Raw genomic sequence first — 9,805 nt, forward strand, 5'->3', positions numbered from 1 at the left:
ACTTTTGCTCCGACGCTTACAGTAGTACCCCTGGGGCAAATATTTGCGGTTTTCTTTTTGCTGCTTCTTTCTCCTCCTTCGTCCTTTGGCCTTCTGATTTTTCCCCCCCTGCCAAAGGAGCCCAATTTTCCCCTGCTAAACATGTTTCAGAAGGTGACAGCCGGGCGGCGGCGCTTCTCAGCGTTCTCCTGAACTCGAATTCTTCTCGGGAGAACACCGAGAAGCCCCCCGGCTGTTTTAAAAGGTGACAGCCAGGTGGCAGCACCCAGCAGAGCGCCATTTTGCGGTCTGCGGTGGGTTCGTAAGCCGAAAAAAGTTCGTAAGAAGAGGCAAAAAATTTCAGAACCCCGGGTTGGTATCACGAGGGGTTTGTATCACGAGGGGTTCGTATCACGAGGTACCACTGAACATCGAAGACTGCCTATAATCTTACACCGGTGTTTCCCAACCTTGGCAACTTGAAGATATTTGGACTTCAACTCCCAGAATTCCCCACTGGCTGGGGAGTTCTGGGAGTTGAAGTCCAGATATTTTCAAGTTGCCAAGTTTGGGAAACACTGTCTTACACGATGGTTCTAGAAGTAATTTTTTCTTCCAAATTAACAAAACCAATTTGTAGCCGCTTTCAAGTTCACCACGACAAACGTAGCTAAACTGTGCCACCCCACACAGATGTGTATATTATATGCCCACTGCATGGATATGTGTCGCAGAGAATGTCTCTTAAGGATTTAAATAGAGTTGGGAGTTTTTGTTGTCTGACAAAATTGGTTTTCTCATCCCACCTAGGAAATTCAACAGCAACGAGCCGCACAGAAGCTCACTTTCGCCTTCAACCAGATGAAGCCCAAATCGATTCCATACTCTCCGCGGTAAATCTTTTTTTTTTTTTAAATATACTTTATTGGTTTATACAAAAAGGAATAAAACAGGGGGGAAAGGGGATGGGAGTACAGAAAAGAGAAGTGGGAGGGGAGAGGGGTAAACAGTATTGTTATATCACAGCTTATATATATTATTGTATACACATTCCAAGTATTTGTCCATATGTAAATATTTCGTATTTAGAATTCTTATTTGAATAATCTTATAGCTGTAATATTTGATAATCCAACAGTAATGTAAAAAGCGAAGGGGTAGAAAGGGAAAAAAGGTAAATCTTAACGATGTCTTCTCTAAGTTAAAAGCCTTCCTCTTTTCATTTTTACACCAAATTACCCAGGTAGTACAGTGTTCCCTCGATTTTCGTGGGTTCGAACTTCGCGAATAGCCTATACCACGGTTTTTCAAAAAATATTAATTAAAAAATACTTTGCGGTTTTTTTCCCTATATCACGTTTTTTCCCACCCAATGACGTCATAGGTCATCGCCAAACTAATAATTTTTGCAAATAAATAACAAAAAAATAATTATTGTTAATAAATAATTATGTTTATAAATATCAGGATCACTAAGTGTCTTATTCAATGGTGAGTACCAGTAATAATGGTGAGTAAATGGTTGTTAAGGGAATGGGAAATGGTAATTTAGAGTTTTAAAGTGTTAAGGGGAGGCTTGTGATACTGTCCATAGCCAAAAGTGGTGTATTTACTTCCGCATCTCTACTTCGCGGAAATTCGACTTTCGCGGGCGGTCTCGGAACGCATCCTCGCGTAAATCAAGGGAACACTGTATGTGGGTTTCTGTCATCTGTATGACAGAGGTTCTGGATTCAATGCCTGCTTTCTACATATAGAAAATGGTTTACTTGAGTGCAGAAAACAGTAGACCACACTGATCTACAATAACTGCTGCTGTCAGCGTGTGTTTGTGCTCAAACCGATTTCTATAAAAATATAGAAAAAGTGCAGAGAAGAGTAACGAAGATGATTAGGGGACTGGAGGCTAAAACATATGAAGAATGGTTGCAAGAACTGGGCATGGCTAGTTTAATGAAAAGAAGGACCAGGGAAGGCATGATAGCAGCCTTCCAGTATCTCAAGGGTTGCCACAAAAAAGAAGGAATCAAGCTATTTTCCAAAGCACCCGAGGGTAGAACAAGAAGCAATGGGTGGAAACTAAACAAGGAGAGAAGTAATTTAGAACTAAGGAGAAATTTCCTGACAGTTAGAACAATTAATCTGTGGAACAGCCTGCCTCCAGAAGTTGTGAATGCTCCAACACTGGAAGTTTTTAAGGAGATGTTGGATAACCATCTGTCTGAAGTAGTGTAGGGTTTCCTGCCTAAGCAGGGGGTTGGACTACAAGACCTCCAAAGTCCCTTCCAACTCTGTTGTTGTTATTATTAGTAGTAGTAGTATTATCATCATCATCATCATTATTATTATACCCAAATTAATTTAATTTTCCTGGATACCAAACACATAAATAATGTTTTAAGGAGAATTTGGACGTGTGACACCCCCCCCCTTTTTTTTTTTTTACTGTGTGTATGTGGGGGAAATGAGCTTCTCTCTCAACTACTTAACCATGTTTCCAATCCCCAGGTTCTTGGAAGTGTTCCTCTTGTATTGCCACTCAGCTGGGCAGTGGTTTGCAGTTGAAGAATGCATGACTGGAGAATTCAGGAAGTACAACAACAACAATGGAGACGAAATCATCCCAACTAACATGCTGGAGGAGGTCATGCTGGCTTTCAGCCACTGGACGTACGAATACACGCGAGGAGAGCTGTTGGTCCTTGATCTGCAAGGTAGGTGGAGATGGGCTCCTTTTTGATGATGTTATTGATGATAGGTGACCATTTTAAGTCTTGAGATACGATAGAACCTAGAAATTTGAAGGTCTCTACTGTTGATACTGTGCTGTCTAGTATTGTAAGAGGTGATAGGATAGGAGGGTTTCTCCTAAAGTCTACCACCATTTCTACAGTTTTGAGTGTGTCCAGTTCCATATGGTTCCAGTGGCATCACAAGGCTAATTATTCAAATTCCTGTCTGTATGCGGTTTCATCAGTCTCGAATGAGACCAGTCAAATGAACGGTTATAATTTGAGGACCACTTGTAATGATTCAGCAGAAACTTGCTATTCGGCAATTGAGGGAAAGGGAGGCTTGGGTGGTGCTTCTCGACATTAAATATGGTCCTTGGCTTGGTCCTTACCTCTTTTGTGGGGCCCAGGCCTGAGTGATAACTTTTTTGCTCTTTCTTGCAAAGGTGTTGGAGAAAACCTGACTGACCCTTCCGTGATAAAGGCTGAAGAAAAAAGGTAAGCGACCTGTTCTGTCGGGCTCTCTGGTAGAATCCTCCCAAAAATTCACAGGTACAAATTTCAGACACACACACGTTTGAAAATTCAAAACAATGTTCTTTATAATGAAAAGTCACTTAAACCAAGCCCTCTTTTGGTTTAGCAAAGAGCACTCGTCTCCAAACAAACTGGTAATTTGTACAAGTCCCTTATCAGTTCTGTGATACTTAGCTTGCAGCTGTGAGGCAATTCACAGTCCTTCTTCTTTCACAAAGTGAAACACACTTTGCTCCGGTTTAGTTTCAAAGTGGGGAAAAATCAGCACACAAAAGGTCAAAGTCAGTAAAGCAGTCACGAAACACAACGATCAGATACTCCTCCACAATGGCCAAACCCACAGGCTGCTCTTTATAGCAGCCTCACTAATTACCACAGCCCCACCCAACCACAGGTGGCCTCATTTTCTTTGATAATAATCTCTCAGTTGTTGTTGCCTATGCATTGCTCTCCGCATGCGTGGCTGTATCATTAACTCTTGTTCTGAATCCAAGGAGGAGAGAGATAATTGATCTCCTTCTGAGCTGTCTGCCACACTCTCCTCCTCCCGGTCACTCATGTCTTCTTGGTCAGAGGAGCCTTCATCTTCAGATTCCACCGGGGGCAAACCAGGCCTGCAGCATGTGGATGTCTCCCCCACATCCACAGTCCTTGGGGCAGGAGCTGGGCCAGAGCTAACCACAACAGCGACCCAAACGATGTCCTTCCAGGAGGCAGAGGTTCTCGTGTGCCTGTCAAGAGTTTTGAAAGAAAACCTGTTTTATTTCCAAGGTCAAGCGATATGGTGTTTGGTCCCGCCAACTTGGGAGAAGACGCCATTAAGAATTTCAGAGCTAAGCATCACTGCAACTCCTGCTGTAGGAAACTTAAGCTTCCAGGTAAACCGGACATTCTCGTTTAAGGACAGGAAGTTTCCCTTCTTTGCTTCTTTTTCACATACGAAAGAAACGTAATTCCTCTGGGGTTGTTTCTACTCTCCAAGCGAGGGAAGGGTAGAGCGGAGCTCATTTGGATCATTAAGTCATGGTTGTCCCAAAGATATTTTCTTTTTCCAAGAGGCAACCGGACTTCCTTGTTTCTTATCCAAGAAGCTTCTTCATCTCTGACTGGATGGCAAGGAATGGAAGGATTTATATTCCTTGCAGACAGCTTGTCATTTATTTATACATGGCTAAAAGTCTATCTCCGAGACCGCCTTCTGCTGCACGAATCCCAGCGACCGATTAGGTCCCGCAGAGTGGGCCTTCTCCGGGTCCCGTCAACTAAACAATGTCGGTTGGCGGGACCCAGGGGAAGAGCCTTCTCTGTGGTGGCCCCGACTCTCTGGAACCGACTCCCCACAGAGATTAGAACTGCCCCCACCCTCCTTGCCTTTCGTAAACTCCTCAAAACCCACCTTTGCCGTCAGGCATGGGGAAACTGAGATATCTCCCCCGGGCCTATACAATTTATGTATGGTATGTTTGTACGTATGTCTGCTTAATAATGGGTTTTTAAAAATATTTTAAATTGTAAATTATTAGATTTGTTATGAACTGTTTTATTCTGTTGTGAGCCGCCCCGAGTCTACGGAGAGGGGCGGCATACAAATCAAATAATAATAATAATAATAATAATAATAATAATAATAATAATAATAATAATAATGGGGATTCTCAGTCATCCAGATCATGGTTGTCCTAAAGCAGTGATGGCAAACCTATGGCACGGGTGCCACAGGTGGCACGCTGGAGCCATATCTGCTGGCACGCGAGCTGTTGCCCCAGCTCAGCTCCAACGTGCCTGTATATGCCAGCCAGCTGATTTTTGGCTCACACAGAAGCTCTGCGAGGGCATTTTTGGCTTCCAGAGAGCCTCCGGGGGGATGCGAGAGGGCATTTTTAACCCTGCCCCGAATCCAGGGAAGCCTTTGGAGCCTTGGGAGGGTGAAAAACGAGCCTACTGGGCCCACCAGAAGTTGGGAAACAGGCCCTTTCCAGCCTCCGGGGGGCAGGGAAAGCTGTTTTTGCCCTACCTAGTCATTGAATTATGGGTGTGGCCACTCGCGCATGCATGATAGCGAGCACACATGCTCTTTTGGCACCCGAGGGAAAAAAGGTTCGCCATCACTGTCCTAAAGGATGCAAATCACCAGCTTGTCTACAAGGAGTATAAATCCTTCCATTCCCTACCATCTCCAGTCAGAGCTGAAGAATAACTCAGCACAACGAGGTATCACAGATTATTTTATTACAGGCATTCTCACAATAACTCACAGTTAGGATGCGATTCTTCTGCAGTATAATCTTTCACATTGTGCAGGTAAAAAGTGATTGAACTGACCCCAGGCTCTAGGTGTAGTGTCTGCATGCTGGCTGGCTTAGTGAGTGAAGAATATGTTAAAGGGTTAAATAAGGTTCAGGAGGGAAGTGTTTTTAATAGGAAAGTGAACACAAAAACAAGGGGACACAATCTGAAGTTAGTTGGGGGAAAGATCAAAAGCAAGGTGAGAAAATATTATTTTACTGAAAGAGTAGTAGATGCTTGGAACAAACTTCCAGCAGACATGGTTGGTAAATCCACAGTAACTGAATTTAAACATGCCTGGGATAAACATATATCCATCCTAAGATAAAATACAGGAAATAGTATAAGGGCAGACTAGATGGACCATGAGGTCTTTTTCTGCCGTCAGTCTTCTATGTTTCTATGTTTCTAAGACAAAAGGCCCGCTGGAATGCTCTCTCCAATGACCCCTCATCCCGAGTCAGAGCCAATAGGAATACACAGATGTGGTCACATGTAAACTACATTACCCAGAGTGCAATTTCTCTACACATTCACTACATTTCCCCTAATGCAATATCTTAAAGAAACATGTCTAAATACAGTCCAAGTATCTCTGTCTCTGTTTTTATTGTCCTCCTTTTGCAGATTTGAAAAGAAACGACTACACACCTGATAAGATCCTGCTGCCTCAAGAAGAGTCTCCAGAGCTGACCATTCAGCCCGGGAGCTGCACCAAAGAATCCCACTCGACTGGTTCCAGACACTTGATGCTGTAACGTTACACCCAGGATTTTTTTTCTTTTAACCAAACGTTTGCAACCGTCAGCCAGGTCCCCTCGGTGCCCTACTTCCCCCTAACTACACCGGCTCTGGGCCTGGAAACTGACCCGTAGTTTAGGGAGAGGGGTTCTTGCGAAATACGGGCGTAGCTTGCGAGCGGAGGAGCTTCGCAAGCTGTCGATTTATTCTTCCAACTTCCTTTGCCCCAAGGCGGAATCGAATTCACTATTTATGAAGTAGCTTTTTTTTTTTTTTTAAAGGAAGCATTTTAGCGGAAGGAATGAACTGTCCATTTTTAGTATCTTGTGGTCTGCAGAGGGGTTCTCTCTCTCTTCCCCCCTCCCACCCCTCTCGGCCCCTTCGTGCTGTAGTGCAATATGTCTCCATGACCAAATCACCGTTTGACTTTCAGTGGCCCTTAAGGCAGAAGGTGTTCCGGGTTATTGGCAGCTGGATTCTGCCGATCTGACCAGAGTCATGGGAGAGAGCTTCCGCCCACTTACCCCGGCTCCATTGCCAAAGGGTTGTTTGACACACCTCGGGATGGGGTGGGGGGTCCCGTAATGCTGTCTGGACACCGTGCCATGTATGTTTTTATGTGGCTGAGCGGGAACGAGCTGCTCCTAAGAATATCCTTCTTTGTGCCAGTAAGCTTTGAGCTACAAGAGGGGGGTGGAGGGTGAACCTTTGAGCTACGAGGGGTTTTTTGAACCTCTGGATCCTTCTCCCTCCCTTCTCCCAACGTTCAATGGCCTTGTCTCCTGCATCAGGATTCATCCACACAAGTACGGAGCCAGCTCGCGTGGAGCGGATCGCGTGTCATGAATCTCCCCCCTTCCCTGATTTTTTTTTTTTAAAACGATATACATTTCAATTTTATTAAGGCACTGTCCTACGAGTAGGAAAAAGTATAAGCGAGATTTGGGAGGAGGGTGGGGGGTTAATCACAGTGGCAAAAGAGAAAAATAAGCGTAGGATCTGCTATGAAGTTGTCTTTGCGAAGCGAATACAGGTCTTCTTGAAACCTACTGGCTGCTTCATCCGCGTTGCCTTCCAAAGATCGTTCTCAACCTGCATCACGGAACCTGAATGTACACGTGGAATTTTGGGACTTGTTTCCCCCCCCCCCAGTGTTACCCCCTGCAGCGTGCTGGGAAAGGCCCAAAATCTCCGATGATGCAGACAAAGTCTTCTTGGGGACTCCTTGCTTATGTCCGTGTCGTCCCAGCTTCCAGAGAGAACCAAGTTGGACTTGGTACTCTTGCAAATGCGAACCAGCAGTGCCTGGAAACTTTTGATATATTGGAAGAGAGAGAGCGAGCGTGTGTATGTTCTGGTTCCCACACAACCTATCGATGGCATCCCAAAAGACCCCTTCAGTTGTGTTTAATGCTCTGTGAGAATGCATCGTTTGTGTTTATCTATGGCAGTGATTTTCAACCTTTTTTTGAGCCGCGGCACATTTTTTACATTTACGAAACCCTGGGGCACATTGAGTGGGGCGGGGGGGGGGGGGGGCTAAAAAAAGTTTGGACAAAAAAATTCTCTCTCTTCCTCCCTTTCGCTCTATTTCTCTCTCCCACTTTATCTCCCTTCCTTCCTCTTTCTCTCTCTCCATCCCTCTTTCTTTCTCTTCCTTCCTTCCTCTCTTTTTTGCTCTCTTTCTCTCTCCCTCCCTACCTCCCTCTATGTCTTTCTCTCTCTCCTTCCCTCTCTTTCTTTCTCTCTTTCTTTCTCTCCCTTTCTCTCTCTTGCTTTCTTTCTCTTGTTCTCTTTCTCTCTCGCTCGCTCTTTCTCTCTCTTGCTTTCTTTCTCTCTTGCTTTCTTTCTCTTTCTTTCTATCTCTCTTGCTTTCTTTCTCTCTCTGAGCTTCACGGCACACCTGACCATGTCTCACGGCACACTAGTGTGCCACGGCACACTGGTTGAAAAACACTGATCTATGGGACTTATTTAAAAGAGAGAGAGAGAGAAAAAAATAGGGTTGAATTTACATTATGTATTGTACGGGAGATTGCAATGCAATTTTATGCCAATAAAATGTAATTTACCTGTCCAAATTTGTTGAAAATTCAACAAGAACCTCTTTGTCCAATTAAAGTTTCATGCTGCAAGGGGGGTTTTTTTGTTTGTTAAATAGGTACTAATTGTAATTTTTAATTATAAAAGGCATCATAACGCTTAGTAATTCTTTTTTTAAAAAAATTTGTAGTGTATCTTATAGATACAGACATTAAGGCACGGACACAATAGCTGTTTAAATGGTGGTTTATGTCGCTGGGGGAGGAAATAAAGTGTATTAAAGCTATTAAACTGTATACATTTTATATATCAATAAATCTTTAAACAATCCCAAATAAATTTATTCTTGTTTAGACTGCTGACCTCTTTTCTTATTTGAACGGCCTGAAAGAGGAATGGAAAATAAATTTTATTGGTTTGGGAAATTGTTGGAGTTCTATAATCCAGTGTTTCCCAACCTTGGCAACTTGAAGATATCTGGACTTCAACTCCCAGAATTCCCCAGCCAGCATTCGCCGGCTGGGGAATTCTGGGAGTTGAAGTCCAAATATCTTCAAGTTGCCAGGGTTGGGAAACACTGCTATAATCCATAGTGGCATGTAATGAGGGCATTAATAGCAGGTAAGTAAAAACTGCTAAAAGTTTCGACATACAGGGCATTAGTCCCAGAAACCAGAGCAACAACCAAGAAGTATTTTTCATTCTACTTTCTTGATAAACCAATAAATCATTTCTACTAATTGAGGAACTGGGTGTGGCTTAAAGTCCACTTTGTTTGCTAAAGTTCTGCCTTGCTTATAAAGCCCAGAGTAAGGTAACACCTGCTTAGAAGAACACTGTTTAGAAGTGTTCTGTCTGGGTCACTCCAGAAGCCAATACCAACCCAAAAAGAGAAGCCAGACACACTGGTAAAAGGCAAAGGCAGTTTTATAAAATCCAAGAAAAACACAGGTAACAGAAAATGTCCTTACAAACAGGAAAATGCTGTATCTTCAGATACATTCACGAAGGCCAAAAGTCCATGCAGCAATACAGAATTCTTGCTGCCAAACCAAAGCTGTAGATAGCAGACCTATACCTCCCACGGATCTTCCAAAGCTGCTGGGCCACAAGCCAGGAACAGAGACGCTGAGAAACAAGACAGGATAACGCCACGCCAAGCTGATAACACTCCACATGGCTTAAAGGGCTTGCCTGCCTTTTAAACCCTGCTGATGAGGACCACACCCAAACCCAGCTGTTTCTACTTCAATGGTGAAAATATCTCTTTAACTGCTCCTTTCGTTGCTCTGAACGTCGCTGTCTCATGTCAATGACAGCTTGTGCGTCATCACCTAATGACTCCAAGCTACTGGCTGGGGAGAGCCCCCCCCCCCCGGGGCTTTCATGCTGTTCTCCTTCATCCCATTCCTGACTCTCCTCTCCCCCGTCTGACTGTTCAGCCCCCTCCTCTGCGCTGTCATCCTCCTCCGGGCATGGAGCCAGCA

At 44.0% G+C, this 9,805-nt stretch overlaps 1 protein-coding gene across 3 annotated transcripts in view; it reads left to right on the forward strand.

Moving 5' to 3' along the window:
• TRPM7 (transient receptor potential cation channel subfamily M member 7) overlaps nt 1-8,673 on the forward strand; it is a 100,342-nt gene extending 91,669 nt beyond the window's left edge. For all 3 annotated transcript variants that reach the window (XM_070762361.1, XM_070762359.1, XM_070762362.1), the window contains exons 36-40: nt 790-872; nt 2,488-2,693; nt 3,158-3,209; nt 4,020-4,126; nt 6,162-8,673. In XM_070762361.1, coding sequence (XP_070618462.1) covers nt 790-872; nt 2,488-2,693; nt 3,158-3,209; nt 4,020-4,126; nt 6,162-6,292 — 579 coding nt within the window. In that variant the 3' untranslated portion in view covers nt 6,293-8,673. The remainder of the gene's footprint in view (nt 1-789; nt 873-2,487; nt 2,694-3,157; nt 3,210-4,019; nt 4,127-6,161) is intronic.
• Nucleotides 8,674-9,805: the final 1,132 nt, after the last annotated feature.

The sequence above is a fragment of the Erythrolamprus reginae genome, chromosome 10 (assembly GCF_031021105.1).
Source record: "Erythrolamprus reginae isolate rEryReg1 chromosome 10, rEryReg1.hap1, whole genome shotgun sequence".
In the NCBI taxonomy this organism is placed as follows: Eukaryota; Metazoa; Chordata; class Lepidosauria; order Squamata; family Dipsadidae; genus Erythrolamprus; species Erythrolamprus reginae.